We start from the raw sequence: 27,938 nt of genomic DNA on the forward strand, positions 1-27,938 counted from the left end.
ATAAACTAAATATTCATGACAAGAAAAAAGAAAAAGCATGCAAATAAATGTAGGTTAAGTGCTTGAAAAAGAATCACATTTACAGATTTGTTGAAATTCAATAATGAGGCTTAACTTATTTATGAGGAAATGATATTCATAGAAAAATTAAAATCTTACAAATTTTGACAAATAGACATATGGTCTAAAATGATTAGAAATCACTTTAGAATAGTAGTTACGTTCCCAACTTATCACACTGAACAATGATGTTAATAAGATTTAACTAATTTATCATTAAAATTTGTATTTAACATTATTTTCATTTACAACTCATTTCATTTTACGACAATATAGCTTTTATATGAACAATAGTATGAATGAACCTTTCATATAATAAATAATGGATACACATTTTGTATATTTTTATTTGTTTTAAACTTGAAAGAAAACAAAAATGAACTTTTTTGTTTCAAATTACACATGCATAATTATTATAATATGATTTATACAATGCAAATATACATTTTCTTTCAAATTCCATATTTCATGATCATACATATTATGTCTTGAGAGAATAGATAGACCTTTTTATCTTACATTAAGAAAACATTTTCTATATACTTTACTTAAAATGGAATGCTAATTAAGTCTTTTTATTATTTATCACTTTGTAACAATTAAGATTAGATATTTGATAATGTACCATTTGCGTAAATTCAATCCTAATTATTTCAACAAGTTGTTATCTCCACGCTGGTGGCATCAACCTAAAAAATATTTAACAATAATTAGAAATAAATAATTATATAAATCATATTTATGCATAACATAAACATAAATTATCTCTATTATATACAAAATATATTTCTACCATACCATACATGCATTATGTAAATCAACCTTGAAAAACAATCAACCTTGAAAGACAACACATCTTCCACTAACATTATCATTTTATTTTTATGATATATATATATATATATATATATATATATATATATATATATATATATATATATATATATATATATATATATATATATATATATATATAATTAAAATTTACATATGATATGACCTATATAATATATGCCCTTTCAGCTTTATATCTTTTATGGTTTAATATTTCATTATTTCATAAAATAAAGTGATTCAACTATGGTCGAAGTATATACAAGCTACTATACATGTAATATTAGTCTTGAGTTTTATTAGATATCTAAAAGTAAAAAGTTATGATGGACACTCAAAAATCTATTATATTTTTGAATTCAACCTATTTATCCTTGATCAATTGTTATTAATGTATTATTACCATTAATAGACTTACAATCTATTAGAGCAAATGATAGTGTGTACAAATAATTAGAACTTTCACCTAAGTAGGTTCAAGGGATAAGTCAATGAGAAATTCCAAGTAGAATTTAAATTTTAAATAAAAAAGTAAAATTTCTATATAAAAATATATTTATTTAGTTAAAATATTAATGAAAAATATCAATCAAAATAAAGTATTAATATAGTATATATGTACCTTTGAATGAGCTCTAACAATCCCGCCCATGGTGTGCGCTTCTAATGAGGGTCCCCCTCCTCCCCTACCCATGGATCAAACACTGCTTTGTATGGATTTGAGTCATGTCCTTTCTACACAATATGCAACTATTGATCCCCCTCACAATGCCAAGTTGTTGGTGTCATTGATTGGGTCCCCCTACCTATAGGGTGATTTGACTTTTCTTGGTGGTTCTACTCCCTAGGAACCTCTAAAGAATGCTGACTTGGGTAAGGTGGAGATCCCTAAACTAGGTTGGAAAAGTTTACTTTTTGGACACAAAGTTGATGTGTCTTTAGATGTGACACCTAAGATTGCTCACGGTAAGGATGGCCCATAGATCTACTTATCAGACTCAGTGATCGAGAACATTTCACTCAGGTTTTCCCAAGCTTTAGTGGGTCATTCTTTTGCTTTTTGTATGACCATTGAGATGGTAAGGAAGTAGTGCTCTATGAAATTGAGACTTAAGGGACTAGATTCAGTGTCTTTTCTTTATTGGGTGAACTTTTCTTATCCGATTTTGGTTCCGAGGAAGACAAGTGCACCATTTTTGCAAGATCTTGGAGATTTGGAAAAGATCTATTGACTTTGGCCAAATCAAAACCTAGGTCTAACCTAGCTATGGATCCTCTCTATAATTCTAGATAAGGATTCATGGTCCTCCCCTGCATTTATGGGATAAAAAGATATTAGAATGGATTGGTGACTAATTTGGACATTTTATTAGAACAAATAATGTTACCTCAAGAAAATTTAGACTGGTTTATGAAATAGTTTGCATGAATGTGGCTATCAAAAAAACTCTACCTAGTATACTGGTTTTGAAATCAAAATGGAAAGTTTGGACACAACCTATCACTTATGAGAATGCTTCTTTATTTTGTCAATATTGCAATGTGTATGGCCATATTATTACTGATTGTCCCATGACTCAGGATCTAGGGAAGGGGTAGAAGGGTAAGGAGAAGGTGATAATGGAGGATCCACTACCGAGGGAGAGTACTCTATCACTCTCCCTTTAAACCAAGTGTTGGAAAAAGTAAATATGGAGGGGGAGACTTATGTTATTGGGGAAGAGAAAATGGTGATGGAGGACTATACTTTCTCTAAGGACTTGATTAAACTAGTCTCCTCTCTGAAAAATCAGGAGGGGAAGTAACCTAAGGAATGTCTTGAAGAAAAAGAAATCCCTAAAGATGGGTTTGAGAGAGTGGAAAAGACTCCCTGAATGAATTCTCAGACTCAAACTCCTCTGATGAACCAAGACACAAGGAAGGACGATGCAGAAGTAGTTTCTTGAGGGTGATAAATAGGTGTGACTTGTGAGGTATGACTCCTATGAAGACTGTAAGAGATACAAAGGATGGCTTGGGATATTTTGTGAATTTGGCTAGTAAGAAGGAGGCTAGAGGGATGATGTGTGGAGAGTGTTCTTCACTCATAATGATGCAAGAGTATCTTGGGTCTTTCAGCAATCTTGCATTAACCAAAAATATATCTTGATTTATGTACCAATTTTTTGTTCATGAAGTATTTGTTTTTGTTGTTGATGTTGTATTTTGTGCACTTGAAAAGTTGATGAGGACCTATCCTTGATCCTCCTCCTAAGAGAGAAAGCCTTTATTTTTTGTATTTATTGAGTTGTGAATAGTTCTTTGTAGTCTCTATTTTGATGTTTTTCCTTCTAGCAAGGTGTGTTGTTTCCGTTGGTGTGGTTTTTGATGTTAACATGGCATGTCACAAAGTTAGCAGCTAGCTCCTAAGACACGTGTGGATCTATCTTCAAGTACGCAATGCCTTATGTTTTAGTTAGCATCAGTTTTGATTTACTCTCCCTAGGTTGGACCTATAATGTAATTAAATTCTTGACTAGCCAAGTTATGGCTTAGCTGGCTATATAAGAACCTTGGTTAGAGGTAGTTAGTATGGTAGGAGAGAAAAGGATGATATGGGATAATTGAGAAATAGGATAGGATGCAAATTTGGATTCTAACTTCATAATTTCATTGTATATGGCTGAAACCCAAAAGGCCTCACAATCGGGCATGTTGACAAACTTCTCTAAATTATTACATCAATGTCACTACCAATTGTTGAGGCTTTGTGTTAAAATTTATTTCTTATTAATTAGATTCGAGTAAAATTCTAGAATCTCTCCTTATCAACATTGTTTTATATGTTGCTTTTGTGTGTAACTCTAAGCAGGGTTGTTTATAAGCTAAAGTTGAGTTGATTATGCTTAAGTTTCCTATATCCCTATGTCATATAAGCTACCTATGTCCCTTTCAATTTGTCAAGAATTTCTTTTCCTATCTATTCAGAGATTGGATTATCTATCAATTCCCACCCAACCCATGGCTGACCCAAATGAGGAATGGAATACAATGAAGAGAAAAACTAGGGAACCATTAATAATAATGTGGGCTATAATTCTAAGGTTGGAAGACCTCCATAGAAATTCATCAAGTTAAAGGAAACTACAAGGGACATTTCTCAAGGTACTCAACTTACCTTGGAAGTCAATCAGAGATGTAGGAAATGAAGATTGTCTCTTGGAATGCTAGGGGGCTCAATAGCCCTAGGAAGTAGTATATAATTAAGAAGAACATTATAAAACACAAAGTGGATATAACTCTTATTCAAGAGGTTAAAATGTCAATAAATAATTTTGAAAACTTGGTGGCTTATATATGGCCTGGTGCAAGTTTTTCTTACAGTGAGGCAACTGGTGCATTTGGAGGCATTGTAACTAGATGGGGACCCCAATAGGATTCAAGTAGAGAAAGTTTTTTCAAATCCTCATTTCTTGGTGGTTGATTTTATGGAGAAGGCTCTTAGTTATCTTTTATTTTACTTCTATGCTTCTAATACTTAGGCAAAAATCCTGTAAGTTTTGGAGGAGGCCTCTAAGTGTTACTGATTTGCTTCAAGCTACCAATGAGATATGTGTTGATGTTTTCAACACACCTCTTTATCCCTCCAAAAATTTGGGAGGATTAGAGGATTACTTGGATATCATGTATGATTTGAATAACTTTCTTAGATGCAATGACCTCCTAGATATTGACCTCCAAGGCTCCCCCTTCACCTAGTCTAATAATAGAATGGGTAGCAACCTCATCCAAGTGAGGTCGGATAGGGTGCTGATTTTTTTTGGTTGGGATTCCTCCCTCTTTCTTGCCTATAGGATTTTCCTAGGATGGTTTATGATCACTCCATGATCTTGTTTAGCTAGGTTAAATGCAACCCTCAAGGTTACAAACCTTTTAGATATGAGATTATGTGGCACTCGCACCCACAATATGGGAACTATATCAAGAAGTGGTAGGGCATTAGAGTGGAAGGAATGACCATGTTTAGGATTGAAAAGAAGTTGGAAATAATTAAGCATGAAATTAGTAGATGGAAAAAAATAACATTTGTAGATATTTTCAAGCAGAAAAAGGACATTAAAAAGAAGCTCGAGGATTGCCAAAATGTTCTTTCCATTGGGGAGGTTTCAAAGGATTCTATCAATGAGGAAAGAGAGCCAAGAGGTAAATGGAAGGAGGTAGTAAGGAAGGAGGAGATCTTCTAGAAGCAAAGATCTCATATCCAATGGCTTATGAAGGGGAATAGGAATTATACCTTCTTTCAAAATTTTACCTCTAAGCACAAGAAAAGGAAAACTATAATTAAATTGTTGGATGACCAGAATTGGGTACTTACAGAGGAGAATGACATCAAAAATTGGGCTTCTAATTATTTCCACAACATCTACAATCAACCTATGCTTCCTCGGGATCACAATAAAAGTGAGGAATTACTTATAATAATCACCCAAGTGGTAGACAAAGAAATGAATAATGACTTGGTAAGGAAGATGGAATTTGAGGAGGTCAAGGCAGTTGTTTGCTCTAAAGCACTAGGCTCTAATGGCTTCTCACCTACTTTCTTCTAGGAGCTTTGGGAAATCATCAAATATGACCTACCTATGCTATAAGAGATGTCATAAAGAAAGGGAGATTCCTCAATGAGTTTAATCAGACTTACATTGTCCTAGACCTGAAAGTTGGTGAACCCACTAGGATGGAGGATTTTAGACCCATCAACCTTTGCAACATGGTGTACAAAATCCTATCCAATATCCTGGTGAACTGACTAAAATCCCTTATGTATAATTTTATTAGTCCATCTCACAATGGCTTTGTCCAAAGCCGACAAATCTTGGATGTGGCTATTACCTCCCATGAAGTTATGCATTCTATGGAGAAGAGAAAGAATCCAAGTATGGCTATGAAAGTTAATATTTCAAAAGCCTATGAAATTTAAACATGAATTCCTTTTTTAATATCTTGACTAGGTTGGGTTTGGGGATAGATTTATTTTCATGATTAAGGAGGTTGTCAGTTTTGTTCAATTTTTTGTTCTCTATACTGAAATCCCATGGAAATTCTTTAAGTCTGCTAGGAGATTGAGACAAAGGGGGGCCCCTCTCCCCCTATTTGTTCATCATTATGGTGGAGGTACTTGGAAGAAACTTCTTGGTCTTGATGAAGCAGGGTCACATAAAAGGTATCAAGCTGGCCACTACTCTCACCTCAAAGGTCATCTAGCAATTTGTGGATGACACCTCCTATTTGGGATATCTTCTTTTAGAGAACCTAGATGCTAGAAGAAGCTTCTAGGTGACTATGCTAATATTTTAGGTCAATCTATTAACTATCATAAGAGAAAAACCTATTTTTTCAACACTGACAAATACTTGCAAGATATAATTACAAGGGAATTGTAGCATCAATGGGCTAACCTCCCAAACACAAACCTTGAATTATCCCTTACCATTAAGGAGGTTACTTCCTAGTTTTGAACTTGACTGTGGAGTGTATGCAACATAAGCTGGCTGGGTGGAAGAGGAAATTTCTAAGTAGTGCTAGTAAGTTGTAATTCTTTGCAGCCTTTTTACAAGGAATCCCAATTTATTTCTTATCTCTATTCAAAATATATGGAAAAGTTAAGACGCTCTATTGAGAAATCCAATGCAATTTTCTATGGTCTGGAATGAAGGAGAAGTCCAAAATGAGTCAAGTGTAGCCTAGGAAAAGGTTTACAAACCTAAATCTCAGGGGGTCTAAATATGAGGGGATTTATAGCTAACCTTAATAGGGTTCTTTTGGAAAATATTGGTTGGAGATTATTCAAGGATGAGACCGAATGGTGCAATTTAATGAAGGCAAAATATTTGAGAGGAGATGTGTTTTAGTACAACCTTGGTAACATTGACCTCGAATTGGGCTCAAGAATTTGAACTAATATTGTTTATAGTTAGAAACTCTTGAGGAAGGGTATCAAATGGGTGAATGGGGATGGAAATACGATCAAATTTTGGGAGGATAATTGGATTGGGTGCACTCTTGTCCAATTGTTGTTGTTCATAAAATTAAAAAATATAGAGTTTCATCCTTCCCTTCTAAAGATGTTGTTGTGTGGAATTCTAATGCCTCAGGGGAGTTCAATGTTAAATCTACTTATAATATCGCTATTGGTCATGAGGAGTGTAGCAACTAGAAATATGTTTGGAATTCAGGAATAATCTCGAAGGTGAATTTCTTCTAGTTGGAAATTTGTATTGAAGCATACTTACAATCGATAACCTTAAGAGAAGAGGGTTTCAATTTGTTAGCAGGTGTACATTGTGTCAAATGGGGGAGGATATTTTCACCCATCTTTTGATCCATTGCACCTATGCCAAGGAAGTGTGGTTGGACATTATGTACATAGATTCAAAGTCTAATGGGTTTTCAATGGTGACCTTCCACAATTTATTCTAGGTTGGAAGCCTCTTGCCATTGACCCTCTCATTAGAATGTTATGGAAGGTTCTACTTTCGTATGTGTTCTAGAAAATGTGGAAGGATAGAAACAATCACATTTTTTAGGTATAGATCATCTCCCCCTAGTCACCATCCAAATGATTGTTAACCTATTACGAGAATGCATCGCCCACCCCCCCACCCACCCCACCCCAATCCCCCAACACCCCAAGAATTTATTATTGATGATAGCTAGAGAATAATGGATTTTATTTATAAATTTGACAATTCCAAACTTTTTGCTAGACAACAAGTGAGATGGGAACCACCATGCTCCCCCTAATTCAAACTTAACTTTGATGAGTTTGTAAAGGAAGGCTATGCAACTTCAAGTGGCAATATTAGGAATGACAAAGGTAATCTAGTGATGGGCTATGTTGGCAACTATGGTGAACATAGTCGAAACTTTTTTCAAGCTATGGGTCTGTTTTGGGGGGTCAAGCATGCTAGTTTAATTGGTATTCAAAACTTGGAGGTGGAGGGAGATTCACAAGTTATTATCAAAGTAATTAAAGGGAAAAGTAAAGTTAGATGGAATATTTCCCAAGTCATTAAGGATGCCCATAACCTCACCTTGAGATTTTATGAAGTAGCTATTTAGCACATATACCACAAAGGAAACAAGGTTGTGGATGCACTGGCTTCAATTGGGGACACAACAACTGACACGTGTAGCTAGGAGAGTTTTGATGGGATATTAAACAATTTTATGGAGTTGAATATTTTTCCAAGTAAAGTTACATGTTGTTTAGTAATCATTATTTCAAGTGTCTTTCCAAAAGGTGGCCATAATATCATTAATTATGTGAGGATTTTGATTGGTTTGCTAAGTGGTGTTCAATTTGGGAGAGATTTTTTTAATTGGAACATCAACTTTTACAAGATTTGGTGCAATTTTGTTAGGATTTAAAGGATAATTGTTGTAATTAATGAAGGTACTTGTATTGATGGTGAAAGAATTTATGGTTGACATCAAAAGGAAAGTACTAAGGCTCGTTATGATGCAAGGTAGAGTGTGTCCATAATGGGTAGTTATTACTTGGAGTCTTTTCATTTGGGTATTGACCATTTCAATTGCTTCATTCTCAAGATTTTCAAGTGTTGGGCTTACTAGTTTTTTTAGTCTACATTTCAAGCTGGCTAAGGTAATGTCAGATATTTTTGAGGATTCATTGAGGATTTGGGGGAGAGAAGAGAAATGGGTGGAAACCCTATTCACATCAAGTCAATCTCCATTGAGAAATATAATGAGTCCGCCTAGACTTATCTCAAGGAGGGTGGTTTGGTGTCATTTATGCATTGTATTAAGGGTTATGATGAGTTTGTCTCTATGCAATTTGTTAATACTTGAAACAAAAAGTGTGTGGTGGTGAATGAGATCTCATTTCAAATCAATAAGGAAGTCATTGCTAAAGTTGTTGGTTTCTCCTTGGATGTCCAAAAATGGTAAAAAAAACCTATGTTGCAGATGAAGCCAACCTCAACCTATTCTTCTGCCCAAGTGAAAGTCCAAATTGTGAGTGTGGAGGTTTTCTTAGAATAGCATTTTTAGATCTGTGGAAAGAGGTATTTTATGCTATCATGTACTATGTCACCTTAGAGGGTACATTCTATAATTTTTTAATTCTACCATTTCCCCATTTTAAACCATTTTTGGAATCATGATCTCATCTTGTTTCCCTACCTCATACTTCACTCCATGGAAGATAATAATCTCAAGCTTAGGGAGAAGATGAAAAAAGATAAACCTTATAACATCCTTCACCAGGAATTTATGTTCAAACTATTCAATTTCAACAAAAAATTTCCCTACCCCACCTATGTTGGCATTAAGTCAAGTTTGTTATTAGTGACAACACTTATTCATATTATGTATGGTTACTAAGCTCTTCGATCAATCTCCAATGTTTACCATGTAATTCAATGGTTACCAAGCTTCACAGTTTCTACCAAGCATTCCAGTGGTTACCAAGTGAATTCAAGCAGTGTGAAGTCCAGCAATTCTTACCGAGCAGTTCGATGGTTACCAAGCTTCATAGTGTCTACTAAGTCATCAATTCTTGTGAAGCAAAGTTAGTGTTAACCGAGTGATAAGATGATTAGTGTTTATCAAGTGCAAGCATGGTAAACATGGAATTCAATTTCTACCAAGTGACACTGTATCTACTGAGTCACCAGTGTATACCAAGTTCGAAACTATGTTGAAGTGATTAGTATGGACTGAGCCTCTACTTCTGTGAAGTGCATGACAATTCTAAGTAATGATAGTGGACACCATGTATTAGAAATTCACCAAGTTGGTTTTTCAAAACTTGAGTTTTGACATTTGGACCGACACAGCAATATTGGTGTTAACTTGTGTATTGGCCTGCCTTGTAATTATGAGAATTGAGTTGGTATATATGTAATGTATTGTATCATACCCAAGTGTAATGTATGTATGAAAATGTAATCAAAAGCATGTGAATGTGAATCTGCAATAGAATAGAGTGTATTACAAGGTCATATCATGAGCATCCAAGTTACATCTATCACATAGAGGTGATCAATACTTCAAGGATCTTAATCAGCAATTCAGTTGTAAGTCAAATCTACTATTTCATCCTAACAGGTGAATCAGCTTCAAATCCTTTAATAGGGTAGACTTAACAGTCTTTTCTTTAAATCTCTTTACCAAGTGCATACTTCATTGCATGTTTGTAAAACCTCCAACAAGGTGGACATAGCAGTCCTAATTGCTCCCAATAGGGCAGATCATCAGAAGTGATCATTGTAAGCCTTAATAGGCCAACTTTATATTGCAGTATTGAAGTTTAGTGGGTATCATCCCCACCCCAATTTTACTTTCTATTTGGAAGGTTTTTAGGTCACCAAATATTGTGTTTACAATGTTATATGCTTTCAGTTTCTCATGCATGCAGTAGATTAGATCTATTGATGATAATTGGATTATGTTATTAAGTACTAAAATTGTTAAAAGTTTTTAAGGTTATTGATTCACCCCTCCCCTCTTAGTAACCTAGCTACTCTTGAATATTTCCAACAATTGGTATTAGAGCATTGTGGTTCTCAGGATAAATTTTGACAGCTTGAGAAAAGATCAAGGACAATGGAGATATTTAGACTTGACAAAGTTATTGACAATGAAAAGCTAGATCTGGAGATGGCCATAGCTCAACTCAAGAAACAAAAAGAGCATCTTTCTGAATCCCTAAAAGGAAGGAAGGAACTTGCAAAATAGATGAATGACCACTAGTATGTTGAAGAGAATATTGAAGAATTTCTCCCCTCAAGCAGTTCAGATGAATCAAATGATGCAATCAAAGAACTCCTAGAAAATAATGGCTCACTGCAAGAAGAAGTAAGAAAATTGAAAAGAGAACAAGAAATTCAGTCAATAAGATTGTGTGAAATCTTAGAACATAGAAATAAGGAAAAAGAATACTTGGAGGTAAGGAACAATGAAATTCAAAATCAATCCCTTCAGCAAGAAAGTCTTATCAATCAACTCTCTAATGCAAATGAAGAAATCATGAGTCTGAGATCTGAAAATGAAAGGTTAAGGAATGATTTAAATACTAAAAAGAAAATCAATGAAAGGATGAAAGTTGATCTAAATTCTAAAAAGAAACTCAATGAAAGAATAATGAAATCCCAAGTAGACATGGATCAATTGAATCAGAAAAATGAGCAGAATCTTGATAGGCAAAAGGGCAAAGTAGGACTTGGATACAAAGAAGAAGGTGAATTCTCCAAACAAACTATTCAAAGGAATAAAAGAACCTACTTGCAATTACTGTGGTAAGATAGGTCATACATCAAATAAATGTTAGAATAATGGAAAGGCAAAATTTAATGGAAAATGCTACAATTGCAGTATGCATGGTCATAAAGCTAATGAATGCAAAGAAAAACCAAAGTTTGAGGGCAAGTATCACAAATGCAAGAAACAAGGTCACAAGGCATCTAAATGAAGATCCAAACCATTAATCCATCTGAACAATTTGTGAAGACAATATTTGGTTGGGACTACAATACTTGGTGTAGATGTCATTACGTGGAGAATATGGACACATTGGCATAAATTGTGTTAGACATCACATGAGAAGAAAGGATACTACCATAAGATGTTACACATCTACTAAACTTGGTCATATAGCTAAGAATTGCATGAATATAGGTAGAGTTGAAGATGAAAAGAAAGCAAAAGTTGATAGCATCAGAAAGCAAATGAGATAGCAATGGATTCCTAAATCTATCAAGCAAGCTAGTTCAAGTGATGGTAGTCAAGTCACTCAAGAAGTGGGTGACTCCACCATTTCCAATTAAGTTCTTAAGGAAGAACTGGAACTATATTTTCAAGGTCACATCTTAAAATAGTTCCAATTAAAAGGAAGAAAATATCCAAATTAGTATTCCAAATACAAAGGGATCACAAAAATTCAGTATTAGTAATCATTGAGTAAGGTTGGGTCATACCGAGCGAAGTTGGGAGTAACAAGGTTATGTTTGGTTGCTGAGTTACAAGCCTCTACCAATCAATCTATATAGATAGTGGATGACAAGCTATCACGCACTATGTCATTATGGCTCTCATCGTACTGAGCATTAATGGGAAGTTTTTATCAAAAGGCAAGAAATTAACTTCATTTCCATTGTGAATTTAGCATATAGCGATTTGTAGAGCATACCAGCTATCTTGAGAAAAATTCCCAGCAAAATTTTTTCAAAGAATTTTCTCAATTTACTGAGTAATCATGGCATGCAATAGTAGCAGCAACAGCAAGGAAAAGAAAGGATATGAAATGTTGGTGCGAGGTGTTGACTAGAAAGCTCCAAATTTCAAATTGGTGCCAACAATCGCAGAAACCCTCGACCGGAATGGAGCTCAGTCATAGATACCACCCAAGGTACTTCTCATTAATGACATTAGAACTCATTTCAAATGTGCAGTTCAGGAGATAGGAACCCTAGAAATGGACAATGTCCTAAGTAAACTCTGTGTGGATGGAATTCTTAAACCCGAGCATAAACACTTGGAAGAAAAAGGCTTAACCCATATTCCTCACCTGCCATGAAAATTTCAAATCAAATGGATTAGGTATATTTTAAGCCGAGTTCATAATGGTCAATTATGATTAGAGCAGCCAGTTCTGATTACAAAGAAAATGATTCATCGCATTATTGGTCTCCCTATGCTTACCAAAGCCAAAGTCACAAAAACCCTGGGCCAGGATGAGCTACAGAAGAAAACCCTAGCCAAGTGGGATAGCAGAGGAATGAAAATTAGTAGTATATCTAACATAGAACTCAAATTTGGCATTCATGTGATAGCACATAAGATTTATAGTTCAAGTCAACTCAATAGTGTGTAGTGTGAAGCAGTTGACCTAGCTTATAAGGTTGTTAAGAAGAATTTGGCATATGACCTAGCAGACTTGAAGCAGCTAAACAAGAATATGGAAAGCATTAGGACCTCTAAGAATAACCCATGCAAGTTTGGTTCACTATTGACATGCTTGTTTTTCTAGGTTCAAAAGTTTTTCCCCTCTAAAGGCACAATTGTATAGAGAAAAGATAGACCAGTCTTATACTAGATCAATGAGTTTATAGATGAAATAAGTGAAATATTTGATAGCATCATGGATAATTATTTTGAATCCTTCAAAGAAAAGATGAATAACAGGTTCAGGATACCACAGAAGTTGGTTGAAGATTATAAGGATGATGTTTGTTTTATGGTTGATAGTGACAGAGTATACATCCAAGTAGTAAGGCCTAGAATAGTGTGGGTAAAACCTCTTCCTTACGAGGTTAATATTGATGAGGCAAAAGAGATAATTGAAGCCCTAGTTAATGAGCCTGTAGATCCAAAGGCACCTCTCTTTGGAACCTATGATGAGGCCAAAGCAAGAATTAAACTTGAGATCAAGCTTCCACAGGCTATGAACAAGGGAAAGAGGAGGATAGAAAAATTGAAAATAGCAAGTGCCCCTCTTATGATTACCCAAGGAAAAGGTGAAGATGAGGAGGAATCTAAAAATGAAGAGGAAACTAAGAAGGAAGAAGAGATTGCAAGAAAGAAAGGCAACGTGATTATCACCAAGCCACCCAAGCCTTCATTTGCAATATTCGCAAGGAGATCCAAGAAGAAAGCAGATAGTGATGTTATCTTCAACTGACCTCTTCCCCACATTTTAGGAAAGACTAAAATAATTAAGAGAAGGTGCTAGAATAAACAACTTCAAAGCACTCAAATATGAGACCAGGACTCCAGCAGAATAGAAAGAAGTTGAAGATGTGATCAGGGACAAGTTAGGCAGATGGAAATTCTCTCCTGATCAGTTTGCATCACAAGTCCCTGCAATTTTGTTGGATAAGGTCAAGATTAGATGGGAGAACACCATATAGACTATCAAGGACATTTTTGCTCAAACACTAAAATAGTTGGTGCCCAACTTGATATATGCAAAGGTGGATAAAGCATTAAAAGACAATGAGAGCAAAATGACTTTAAAGTTCAACACTTGTCTTGTTTTAATGAAAGATGTTGAGTATGTTGTGAAGAATGCTACAAACTTATGGGAAAATGTGTTCCATCTTCACAAATATAGTGAGAATCTAGTTGAAATCAAAGATGATGACAGTGACAAGGATGAAGAAAATGAGGAAGACAACACTCCTTTTGTCACTATTGTTGCTGAAGAATACTAGGAATTGATGAAGGATGATGAAGAAGAAAAAGAGGATGAAGCTAAAGAGGAAGCTAGGCAAGATGAAGAAGAGAGTGATCTAGTTAAGATAGTTGCAATTGTCATAGCCTCCCTTCCTCACTCTCCAGCAAAAATAGCAACATCATCAAGCGTGGAGACAGCTTTAGCAACTTTGATTGTGACAACCATCGACACATCAAATGTCCAATCAGTTCCTGCTACCTATCAACTTTGCACATCATTAATGGAAGTGTCTACCACTTCATCTACTAAGCTAGAGAATCCTTCAGCTATTGAGTTAGTCTCTACAATGGATAAAGAGTGTTCCACAATTTTGAGTCCTGTACTAGTAAGTATAGTTTTAGATACTTTAGTTTTGGCTACTTCAGTTGTGAATACTTCTGTCAATACTTCACCTATAAATACTTCAATTTTGGGAAGTTTGGTAAATACATCAGTTTTGGATTCTTTAAGTACTCCACCAGTAGGCACTATACAAGTTTTTACTGCTAGCCCTACTATTTCCACTATTGTTTGTGTTCCAAAATCTAAAGCATTAATTTCAAAAGTTGAACCAAAGATTCAACCAAGATTTTTGATCAATGGAAAGGAAATAGAGGAAGATCTAGATTTGGATAAGGATATTGAAATTCTCAAATTATATTTTGGCAATGCTACTATAGATTAGATGAGATTAGTCAGTCAGCTTGTTGAAAAGAAAGCCAAGCAGAAGCAATTAATGTTAGGATAAACCACGGACAAAAATAAAAATACATGCAAATATAACCAATAACAGAAAATAATAGAACACACAGAAATGAACACAGGGCACCAAGATTTAACGTGGTTCACCCAATCCCTGGGCTACGTCCACCAAACAGCAAGTTCGATCTTATTACAATCCAGTGATTACAACCTGATTACAATCCGTAATCCCTTACAGCTCAATACCGCCGCAAGAACCAATTTCGTATCACCACACATCAAAAATACCCAACCCTAAGCCCTTTTTATACAAGTATTAAACCGCTTTAGGGTTATAACATGTCGGCCATATTATGTCGGCTACCATGTCGATGTCGGCTACTTCCAAAAAAAAAATTTTCCCACTATTTATGAAGTATGTACAGTAATTTCCTGATCAGTCACCACAATCTAACAATCTCCCACTTGGGGACTGATCAGGCTCCACACTAAACAACAATCTCCCACTTGGAGACTGATCCTGTAGCAATACAACTACCGCATGGGGCTCCCACTGGATCAAACCACCCTGGACTCTGCTGTTCTTTTATTCACATTTAGTCTAAAAGACCAACTGAAGCTGAAGAGGAGTTCAACTTCTCCCTTGTGACAACCTTTGTCAACATATCTGCTGGATTTTCATTGGTATGTATCTTCTCCAGCTTTAACTGTCCATCCTCCAAAACTAACCGAATGAAATGGTACCGCAACTGTATGTGTTTGGTCTTAGAATGCAGAGCTGAATTCTTAGCAAGATGAATGGCACTTTGACTATCTGTGAACAAAAAATTATCCTTCTGAGGATGTCCCAATTCTTCCAAGAAGAACTGAAGCCATATCATCTCTTTGGCAGCCTCTGTAGCAGCAACATACTCTGCCTCTGTAGTGGAAAGAGCATTAATCTTCTGTAGCTTAGAAACCCAGCTCACGGCTGCCCCACCAACAGTAAAGACATAACCTGTAGTACTCCGCCTGGTATCAATATCCCCAGCCAAATCTGAGTCAACATAGCCCTGTAAATCAGTAGTAGAGCCCCCAAAGTGTAAACACTTATTGGATGTTCCTCTCAAATATCTGAGAATCCACTTGACAGCATTCCAATGCTCAAAACCTGGATGACTCATATACCTGCTAACGACTCCCACTGCATGTGCAATATCTGGCCTAGTGCATACCATAGCATACATCAAACTTCCTACAGCTGAAGCATAGGGTACCTTGGACATCTTATCCTCCTCTGCCTGTGTCTTGGGACACATCTCCTTAGTCAATTTCAAATGACCAGGTAAAGGTGTGCTGACAGCTTTAGCATTCTCCATAGAGAAACGTTGCAACACCTTCTCAACATAAGCAGCTTGAGATAGCGTCAATGTTTTGTTCTTCCTATCTCTGCAAATCTTCATACCAAGGATTTGTTTTGCTGCCCCCAAATCCTTCATAGCAAATGCATGTGCTAATTGGCGTTTCAGCCCCTTAATATGATCCATGTTAGACCCAGCTATAAGCATATCATCAACATATAAACATAAAATAATGTAGCTATCATCATCCAACCTCTTAAAATAAACACAGTAATCTGAATGACACCTATTATATCCATGCTCATGCATAAAACTGTCAAATTTCAGATACCATTGCCGAGGTGCTTGCTTCAGGCCATATAAACTTTTCTTCAATTGGCACACTAAGTTCTCCTTACCTTTGACCTCAAAACCCTGTGGCTGAGCCATATATATTTCTTCATCCAAATTACCATGAAGAAAGGCTGTTTTAACATCCATCTGCTCTAAATGCAAATCTTCAGTAGCCACAAGACTTAAAACAGTACGAATAGAAGTCATTTTAACAACAGGAGAAAATATTTCATCAAAATCAATTCCTTTTTTCTGTGCAAATCCTTTTACAACTAACCTAGCCTTAAATCTTTTCTTACCTCCTTCCTCTTCTTTCAACCTGTAAACCCATTTATTCTGTAAAACCTTTTTACCTGCAGGCAACTTGCACAAATCCCATGTCTTATTTTTCAGCAAAGAGTCCATTTCATCTTTCATTGCAGACTCCCACTGAATCTTAGTATCCACCTGCACAGCTTCATCATAACTTTCAGGTTCACCAGCATCAGTAAGTAAAATAGAATACAAAGAGGGAGAAAACCTTTGTGGAGGTCTAATTGGCCTTGTTGACCGTCTAACATTCACTGGTGTATGTGGTATTTGTTGTTGCGGTTGTTGCACATCATGAGGAATGGCTGGAACATCAGCTTTTGGAGTATCATCCAGCACTACATAATCATCTTCTTTCTTCTCATGTTGCTGCAACAGATCTTTGTACAACACTTTTTCATTGAATATGACATCCCGGCTTCTTATAATTTTATGATTTTCAAAATCCCAAAGCCTATAACCAAATTCATTAATGCCATATCCAACAAAGACACATTTCTTTGATTTAGCTTCTAGCTTGGTTCTATTTTCAGAGTCTATATGAGCAAAAGCTTCACAACCGAAGGTCTTGAGAAAAGAATAACTCACCTTCTTACTAGTCCATGCTTCCTCTGGAATACCACAGCCCAAAGGAGTAGAGGGACCTCTATTAATCAAATATACTACAGTATTGACAGCCTCCGCCCACATGTGTAAGGGCAACCCAGCATGCAACCTCATGCTCCTTGCGCGCTCCATTATAGTCCTGTTCATGCGTTCAGCCACTCCATTTTCCTGTGGAGTCCTTGGAACAGTTTTTTGTCTACGAATACCATTAGTGGAGCAATAATCTTCAAATTCATGACTGCAATACTCACCACCATTATCAGATCTGAGACATTTTAATTTCTTACCAGTCTCATTTTCAACCAAGCATTTCCATTTCTTAAAAGTTTGAAATACATCGGATTTCTGTTTAAGGAAATAAACCCATACTTTTCTAGTTGCGTCATCAATAAATGTAACATAATAATGAGAGCCACCAAGGGAAGATACCTGAGCCGGTCCCCATACATCTGTATGCACAAGTTCTAATTTCTCCTTTTTGTTTTCCTTCCCTGTCTTTACAAAACTCACTCTCTTTTGTTTTCCATACACACAACTTTCACAGAAATCCATATTCACACATTTTAGACCTGGTAAAACTTTCCTTGAATGAAGTACTTTCATACCTTTCTCACTCATGTGCCCAAGTCTATTGTGCCACAGCGCTGTATCAGAATCCACAGCAGCTATTTGTTCTCCCTGCTCATCTGCAGTAATTGTTCCTGAATATTCATTTTTCTCTGAAACAATCAAAGTAGAAGGAACAATATGACCTGTACAAAGATATAAGGTGCCTACTTTCACACCTTTTGCTACTACAAGGGAACCTTTTGAAACCTTCCAATTTTTATCATTAAAAGTAACTACACAACCCTCATCACCGAGTTGCCCTACTGAAATTAAATTTCTACTTAGTTTTGGAACATGTCTTATCTCATGTAGTAGCCAATGATTCCCATTCTGCAACTTAATCTTAATTTTTCCCTTTCCAACAATCTGACAAGGTTCATTATCCCCCAAATAAACAAGCCCAAAATCCCCTTGGACATAATCAATGAAATATCCTCTATGAGGTGTAGCATGAAAAGAAGCACCAGAATCTAAAACCCATGAATCATCAACACTCTCTAAAGATAGAAGCAAAGCATCCTCTTCGGATTTGTTACTTACCACATTTGCCTCTTTGTCTCCATCTGATTTATCTCCTTCATTTTTCTTTCGAGTCCAGCAATCTTTCTTTTTGTGCCCTGGTTTCCCACAGTACCAGCAATCATTTGGTCCTCTCGATTGAGACCTCCTCCCCTTTGACTTTCCTCTTGATTTCCCACGATTTCCAGAGTTACTTCCTCTTTCAGTCGTTCTGCCCCTGCTTTGTGCATTTAAAGCACTTCCTGATGTTGATCCACCTGAGGATTTTCTACGAGTTTCCTCACTTAAAATAACACCGATCACATCATCATATTTTAGGGTACTAGATCCAAGAACAGAATTACTAACCGCCATTACCAAGCCATTCCAGCTTTCAGGCAAAGAACACAAAATCAAGAGAGCCCTAATTTCTTCATCAAAATTGATACCCACAGAAGATAATTGACTAGTAATAGTATTAAACTCATTTAAATGATCTGCAACAGATCCACCTTCTGTCATTTTCATATTAAATAAACGCTTCATGAGAAATACCTTATTTGAAGCGGAGGGCTTTTCATACAGTGTCGCTAGGGTTTTCATCAAATCTTCTGTCGTCTTTGCTTTTGTAATATTAAATGCCACCGATGGTGCCAAGCATAACCGAATGCTTCCAAGTGCCTTTCTGTCCAAAAGATCCCATTCAGCCTCTGACATAGTTCCCTGATTCTTGGCTTTTCCTTCCAACGGCTTCCACAAATCCTTCTGATATAAATAGTCTTCCATTTGCATCTTCCATAACTGGAAGTTCTGCCCATTAAACCTATCAACCCTCAGCTTACCATCATCTGCCATTGCTCCCACTCAACCGTGAGACTCCCACTTAACCGTGAGACTTTCCTGCAAAAGATAACTGAGAAACAACTAGGCTCTGATACCACTTGTTAGGATAAACCACGGACAAAAATAAAAATACATGCAAATATAACCAATAACAGAAAATAATAGAACACACAGAAATGAACACAGGGCACCAAGATTTAACGTGGTTCACCCAATCCCTGGGCTACGTCCACCAAACAGCAAGTCCGATCTTATTACAATCCAGTGATTACAACCTGATTACAATCCGTAATCCCTTACAGCTCAATACCGCCGCAAGAACCAATTTCGTATCACCACACATCAAAAATACCCAACCCTAAGCCCTTTTTATACAAGTATTAAACCGCTTTAGGGTTATAACATGTCGGCCATATTATGTCGGCTACCATGTCGATGTCGGCTACTTCCAAAAAAAAAATTTTTCGGGGCGATGCCCCGAACCCCACTATTTATGAAGTATGTACAGTACTTTCCTGATCAGTCACCACAATCTAACAATTAAGAGAAGAGAGAGACAGAGAATTCAAGATTATAGAAAGTGCTAAAAATATTTTGACAGAGGCTATAGGTGTTGATCTTGATTCTTCTCAACACATTTTGTTGCAATTAGAAGAGGCAGTTAGCAAATTCAATGAGGATTCTAGTGGCCAAGATAAGCTAATAGAGAAAGTAAAGAAGAAGTTTGATAATAAAGTGCTTGAGAACATTGCTTGGCAAATAGCTATTTAGCAGGTAGAACTTTCTTCAATTTTGGCAAATCTAGAAACCTCCTACACTAATGTAACATCTCTTTTTGCAAATTTATGTGATGTCACCGAGCATACAAAAGAAATAAAGAGAAAATTGAATAAGATTGATGAAGATATGAAGGCTACTACACAGAAGTTGCAACTTGACCCTAGTTCAAGCTCTGCACACCATATACAGATCAGATTCTTATCAGATATGCAGGCAAAATTATTGAGAGATGAAGCAAGGATTTGGTCTACACTCATAGACATCAAAAACATGATCCTTCCTATCATGGATACAATGCAGAAGCATATTGCTTATTCTAAAACTTTGATCCATGATAACAATTTTTCAATTGCAGATCATATGATTGAGCTCTCTGCAGAAGTCCAAGTTGCACTTCAAACCTACAAAATTTTGCAAGAAAACTGGGACAGGACCTTAACTCTTATTCTTAAGGTACATTCAAATTTCTCTCACATTTTGGTGTCTCTATATAAGTATGTTGTGTATAAATCTTTGGCATTATTGTCAAAAAGGAGGAGAGACATGTATATATTTAAGGAGGAAAGATATTTGTGTATATCATGAGAGAAAGATACCATACCAGAAGATATACTTAGTATGACACAATATGTATATTGTATGGAGGAGATATATGCAAAGGGAATGTGTATATATCAAAGTTACAAAGACAAATTTTGAAAAATCAAAAAAAAAAATCATCATGCCATACCAAGCCAATATCACACTATGTTGTACATAAGTTTTGGCTGATAAGTGTTTTTGTCACTAATACCAAAGGGGGAGATTGTTGGCATTAAGTCAAGTTTGTTATTAGTGACAACACTAATTTAGATTATGTATGGTTACTGAGCTCTTCGATCAGTCTCCAGTGTTTTCCATGTAATTCAGTGATTACCAAGCTTCACAGTTTCTATCGAGCATTCTAGTGGTTACCAAGAGAATTTAGGCAGTGTGAAGTCCAATAGTTCTTACTGAGCAATTCAGTGGTTACCAAGATTTGTGGTGTTTATCGAGTCATCAGTTCTTGTGAAGCAAAGTTAGTGTTAACCAAGTGATGAGATGATTAGTGTTTACCGAGTGCAGGCATGGTAAACATGGAATTCAGTTTCTACTGAGTGACACTACATCTATCGAGCCACCAGTGTATACCGAGTTTAAAACTATGTTGAAGTGATTAGTATGGACTGAGCCTCTACTTCTACTGAGTGCATGACGATGTTGAGTAATGACAGTGGATGTCATGTATCAAAAATTCACCAAGTCAATTTTTTAGAACCTGAGTTTCTACATTTGGGCCGACTCAGCAATATTGGTGTTAATTTGTGTATTGGCTGACCTTGTAATTATGAGAATTGAGTTGGTATATATGTAATGTATTGTATCATACCCAAGTGTAATGTATGTATGAAAATGTAATGAAAAGCATGTGAATGTGAATCTACAGCAGAACAAAGTGTATTGCAAGGTCATACCTGGAGTAGCCAAGTTACATCTATCACATAGAGGTGATCAGTACTTCAAGGATCTTAATCAGCAATTCAGTTGTAAGTCAAATCTATTGTTTCATCCTAATAGGTGAATCAACTTCAAATCCTTTAACAGGGTAGACTTAATAGTCTTTTCTTTAAATCTCTTTCCCGAGTGCATACTTCATTGTATGTTTGTAAAACCTCTAACAAGGTGGACCTAGCAGTCCTAATTGTTCCTCACAAGGCAGATCATTAGAAGTGATCATTGTAAGCCTTAACAGGCCAACTTTATACTGCAGTATTGAAGTTTTGTGGGTATCATCCCCACCCTAGTTTTACTTTCTATTTGGAAGGTTTCTAGGTCACCAAATATTGTGTTCACAGTGTTATATGCTTTCAGTTTCTCACGCATGCAGTAGATTAGATCTATTGATGATAATTGGATTATGTTATTAAGTACTAAAATTGTTAAAAGTTTTTAAGGTTACTGATTCACCCCTCCCCTCTCAGTAATCTAGATAGTCTTTAATATTTCCAATAGCCTATTAGTGTTTAGGTTGTCCTCCCTAACTAACTATTTCTACCTCGACCCCCCAAATCTTGACTGAGCTGATGTCTACTTTTGATACCAAAAGTTTTGATTCCTCTCCACACCACATCCTTAAACAAATTAAGATATAGAAGGAGATCCCTTATAAATAAGAAAAAATGTGTGAATGTGGAACTCAAGCCTAAACCTGAGAGCCCTCCTAGCTTGGACTCCACTAGTAGTGGAAAACGTAAACCTGCCCCCCCACCCCCATAAAAGGGAAAAAAGTAAAGCCTCCTGAAAGAAATACATTGTGGATGAGGATGAGGACATTGATGAGAGCCAATTACAACCTATTTAATAGCATATTTCATTTAGTTTCATACTCATTTCCATATTCCATTTCCATCCCATTTCGACCCATTTTACTATTTTACGTTGCATATATATATATATATATATATATATATATATATATATATATATATATATATATATATATATATATATATATATATATATATATATATATATATATATATATATATATAGTATTTAATGAAGTTTTGGGATTAAAATATGGAAAATGCATTATTGATTTGTTTTACTAATTGTTATAAGTACAACATGTTGATTTATAAGTGTAGATGTTCCTGTCACCTATTTTACAAGCTCCTCGTGTTGCACTTTGGAGAATGAACCAATGATCATTTCTATTTACCATATTATCTTGGTGCTACTAATACATTTATTAATGCATCACCAAAATCATCTACATAGCTACATTTATCAGCTTTGTTACTATTAAAAGATGATTTTACCATCTTATGTTTATGGCTAGGAAATTTGCATAGTATTCCTATTATGAGATTTAAGGGAGTTGTTTTATCTTTCAAATTATTAAACTCTTCTTATACCTAATTCAAGGAGGAGAATCAAATTAGATATTGTTGTAAAGTGGAGAAGGTAAAACTGATTTTATGTCTAAATCTACTATTTCATACATCCAGCCAAAACCATCAAGTATTTCAGTTTCATACTTATGGTTTCAATTTGCATAGTTTGTTGGCCTCTGGCCAAAAATAGACCATGCTTTCCTATATGCACTTTGTACATGATATCTATATAAAGAAATATGATATAGAGATGTAAAAAAAATTATGTACTATTTCTCTGAGAAATAAAAGACTGTCTATTGTGTTGATCAACCCTATGCTCAATGTGTTCTATCTCACCACCTGACGGACTGAGGAGAGGGCCCACTTCTTGGGACGTCTGGTGTGTTTTCTACTTTTTATTTTAGTGTGGTATGTTTGTATTTCATTAATATCAAGTTTTGTTTGAATTAGTAATTGATTTGATTGTTGTCTCTATATTAGTTAGTAATCTGATTTGTATTAATATGATATGCTTGTTGTTCCTATAGTAGTTTGTAATCCGATTTGCATTGGTATAATATGATTATTGTTTCCTTATAATTTGAATTACTAATGTTTTATCATAGTTTTGATTTAGTGAATAGAAATAATTATATTGTTATTGTTGGTAGAAAGACATTTTCATTTTTTATTTTTTTATTGTCCAAATCATTTCAATAGGTTTTAGTCAAGTTCCTGTCGCTGTTTGATTTTAGTTTTTCATAGATTCATTTGTCGTAGTTTTTTTTTAGTTTTCCATAGGTTCACTTTCATGTGTTTTAGTTGCATCCGTAATCGCTCAAATCTCAACTAGCATCCCTTGATAGCATATTGCTCGGACACCTTTCACAAGCTTACGCTCTTGGACTGACATGTATAGACCAACCGAACTTCATCTTAAATTGTTAATTCTTTCATAATATTTGCCCCAATGTTGCCCTATCAGACATGGCTACTGAGGTAAAAGTAGAAGAAAGCAGTCATAAAGCAAAATATTGTAGAGGGGTTGGGAGACATGAAAAGGAGCTTCAAGAAGCTTGAGGAGAGGCATGCGATTTTGGAGCAAAGATTTAATAGTGTTACTAGGTTTGCAATCAGGGTGATGCACTTGGGTGCATTGATTATGAGAAAATATTATTAAGGGTATGTAAAAGTGTGTGTATAATTAAAGTATTCACAATCTATTAGAGAATGTAGTCTAGTGTGTTTATAATTAAATACATCTATTAAGGATTATCAATAATTACTAATATGTAAGTATATTGAGATAAACTAAAGATGTCACTTCCATTTTTGACCACCAGAGTTTCTTCAAATTCATCCTAGAATGGTGATGCACATTGCAAAAATTACTACCTATGAGATCAACTAGCATGAAGGCTTGTTAGAGACCCAATTTCACACTTGGAGTCCTATGATTCTTGGCTTCCCAAACACTCACCTTATGCAAATATGTATAAGAGGAGTTTTTAGATTTTTAACATAGGAGAAACCTCCTCTATGTGGTGGAAGGTTTAGTTTTCATATTGTTGCACAAACTAGTGATGACATCATAGATTGAAGAAGGCTAGGCTACTTGACAAAAAGGGAGGACAAAAGAAAAATGGGATACTAGTCTATGTATGTAAGATGCTTTTGTAGACTACTTAGGGAAAAACAAAATTGAAGGGACTAAAAAATATCAGAAAGGACACACATATGAGATAGAGGAGATGTAAGAGGTTTCTCAACAAGTCAATAGTCAAGGTTTGATGTTAGGGCTGAAAGCATGATAAAGAGAAGCTTGGGCAATTGAGGTTTTTTTGGGCCAAAGTAGCGAGATTAGGGTTGTGAATAGACCTACTAATTTTGAAGGAGCAGAGATTACTATGAAAATTTTATAAAATGATAAAATTTAAACTGATACAGGATTATTTGGGTAATTTAAAGAATTTTGGTCAAGTTTTGACAAACAACACTAGTGAATTTTGGAAGTTTAATGCTTCATTTTGGAAAGAACCGTTTAGATTTACCTTGGATCTCAAAGAATTTTTATGTTAGATTTTGAGAGTGAATGAGATAGTAATGAAATCCTTTGTTATTATCTATAGAAATGAGAGGATATACACAACCTTATATTGAAACCACATTAATGTCTGATATTCAACCCTACCATAGAATCTTTCGACCAATCTCTACTTAGGTAATTCTTCCTAATCTATCATTATTTTTGGGGTAGATAAGGGTTCCCTAGAATACTTTCATAGTACATATGCATGAATTCTAGTAGAAATGGATTTGATGAAAGGCGTTCTTGAGGAATTTCCTTTTGAAATTTGCAAGAGCAGATTGAATACACCATACTAAATATGAAGGCACTATTTTTAGATGTATGTTCAAATGATCTCAAACAAGGCATTTGATCAAGAGATGCTCTAAGGTAAAACTAAACAAACAAGAAAGTGGTGTACATATTTTCTAAGAAAACAGGAAGGAAATGAGTGAAATACCGTTTGGATTTTATTGGATGTACTGCTGAGAAACTTTCGCTCTAGAATTTTGTCTTTGTCTTCAACGTTCCACCCTTGCATCACTCCAGTAGCCTTTCCTGCTAGGCAGATGGCATCCCAAATCTTCTCCTCTTCAAACTTAATTGCCCACTCTCTGCATGTTGTTACCATCACATTATGCAATTTCAATAAGCAATACCCAAGAACGTCTGCCAGGGAATCATACAAGTCTTCCATCTTGATTTCATCTTCACGAATAAGACCTTCTCTGAGAATCAGATTACACACTCTATATATGCTGTAACTTGCTACTGTTGCACTCCAATCGCTTGAATCATTTTGTCCTTCGTTGACAGTTTGTTCTTTTCCAGTGGTTTGCTTCACACTTCCAATTTGCTCCTTTTTGTTTATAATTTTCAGTCGCTTCTCAGCATCATTCAGCAGCTCATTTATGGCTTTCAAGGCCAAATAATGAGCCTCTGTAGGAGCTGAGGATTTCTTTAAGGAACTAATTTTATCCTTCTGCAGTTTTAACAACCTGTGGAATTCATTGTGGACAGCAACACTCACTCTATCAGCTTCAATGTCGATAACTTTGAGCACATCCAAAGTGGCTGGATTTTGAGGATCAGAGTAATCGACAAAAGACATGAGGTCCAAAGCCTGTTTGTAAGCTTCAACTGCTTCATTCACCTTACCCTCATCCCCGTGTAAAGGCAAGAGCTCGATGATTACATTCAGCAATGAAACTGCTGTCATCCTCATGCAATTCTCATCCAGATTAGGAAAATGGTCTGCAACAATCTTAAGCCGAGATACAAATCTTTCATCATCATCGATTTCCAGATGAAAGCGAGGCTTGATGAAGTTGATTAGATCTTTGCACTCGCTACCAGCTTTTCCTTTTTTTTCCTTGAACAGATCCTTCGCTTGCTTCAAAGATTTCTTATTGGCCATCCATAGTCTTTGAGGGTTTTCCCCAGGCATACACACTTTCTCCAATATTTCTTTGTATTGTTCAAATTCCCCCAGGGACTGGGATGACAAACAGAACCACACAAACTTGAAGCTGAACAGAAGCTCAGATATAAACAAACAGACTTTGCTAAAGTAGATGAGTGAAACCTGGAGAGGCAAGAGCAAATAGAACAAGTAATGCATCTTCAGTGTTGTAGCTAGCCGAAGAACCAGCCCTTTTGATTGCACTTGCAAATCATATATTTGAACCAGCTCTAAGATACTTCTTGTCCAAAAATCCTCTACAAAAGGTCTTCTGCACATGCTCAGCTTCATATTTGTAACAAAAAACCTTGGAAAGTAGACTACTGCCATGAACCATCTACAGAAGATGATGGTCCCTCCTATTATAATGAAGGCCAATTCAAGTGTCCATGCGACGATGATAATATCATATGCACCCCACCAGTTATCAAAATCATAGGTGTAAACATAAACTTTTGGAATGATGGAGAATAGGATGCAGATTGTGACTATCAGTCCTACAGCTGAACTCAAGACTGACCTTGCTATGACATATTGAGGGTGACAAACTCGAGATAAAAACCATGATTCAACTATCTCACCTTCAAATTTCTGCCATGGTCCCTCTTCACTTCTCTTCCTCTTATCGCACTGAATTACACTAATCCTTTGCGCTAGTGTACCACGAATTGTTTTACCCGCTAAAATTGCACAGATTGAAAATAAAACCACCAATATAATTGATATCATTGTAACTATATTGATTACTGAAGGGGCTATAAGAAATTCATGGCCATGTGAGAGTTCACCGGCGACTGGTCGAGGATTGTAGAACAAAGTTGTCAAATAGTAAAACTCAAAGGTGAATAAACTGAGCCCCAAGGCTGCAAGTGCGCGCCAATCAGTTGCAGATCCAGCAAGAGCCATTCCTGGCAACAAATACCCAATCAACACACATGTGACAACTCTGCCTGACTCACCCACCAGCTGATTCTGTCGAATGTCTTGTCTAACTTTAAAGTAGACTCCCATGCTATTAGTTGTGTCATCTGAGAATTTGATTATCTTAACTTTCAGAAACGAAAGGAGCTGGATGGTCAAAGCATTGATAAGCAGAGACTTCCCAGGATTCCAAATCCTAGCTGGTTTACCCCAGATTGCTACAAATGCATCAAAGAGCATTAGACAAACAAAATAAACAAGGCCTAATAGCATTGCCAACTGCTTGAGTACATCCTCAACTGAGTAACTATAATCTCCTTGCACATCCATAGCAAAATCTAAGTAGAGAAACACACACTGATCGTTTTAATGAGCGATGACTCTCTCAACAGATCTTTATGATCAATTGAATATATACTTGGTGAAAGACTATTAATACTGTGAGAAAGAGTAGAAAATACTG

General features: G+C 35.8%; 1 protein-coding gene across 1 annotated transcript; it reads right to left on the reverse strand.

Annotated features, from left to right (window-relative positions):
* Positions 1–484: 484 nt before the first annotated feature.
* On the reverse strand, positions 485–27,877 carry LOC149550717 (uncharacterized). The gene is made up of 2 exons (XM_089786280.1): positions 25,553–27,877; positions 485–749 (listed from the first exon to the last, which is right to left on the reverse strand). Exons 1-2 carry the CDS (start codon positions 27,803–27,805, stop codon positions 714–716), a joined length of 2,289 nt encoding a protein of 762 aa, XP_089642406.1. The 5' UTR covers positions 27,806–27,877; the 3' UTR covers positions 485–713.
* Between the last annotated feature and the right edge of the window lie 61 nt (positions 27,878–27,938).

This window comes from Cupressus sempervirens, chromosome 6 (assembly GCF_028749045.1).
Source record: "Cupressus sempervirens isolate cs-2001-9-10 chromosome 6, ASM2874904v1, whole genome shotgun sequence".
Taxonomy (NCBI): domain Eukaryota; kingdom Viridiplantae; phylum Streptophyta; class Pinopsida; order Cupressales; family Cupressaceae; genus Cupressus; species Cupressus sempervirens.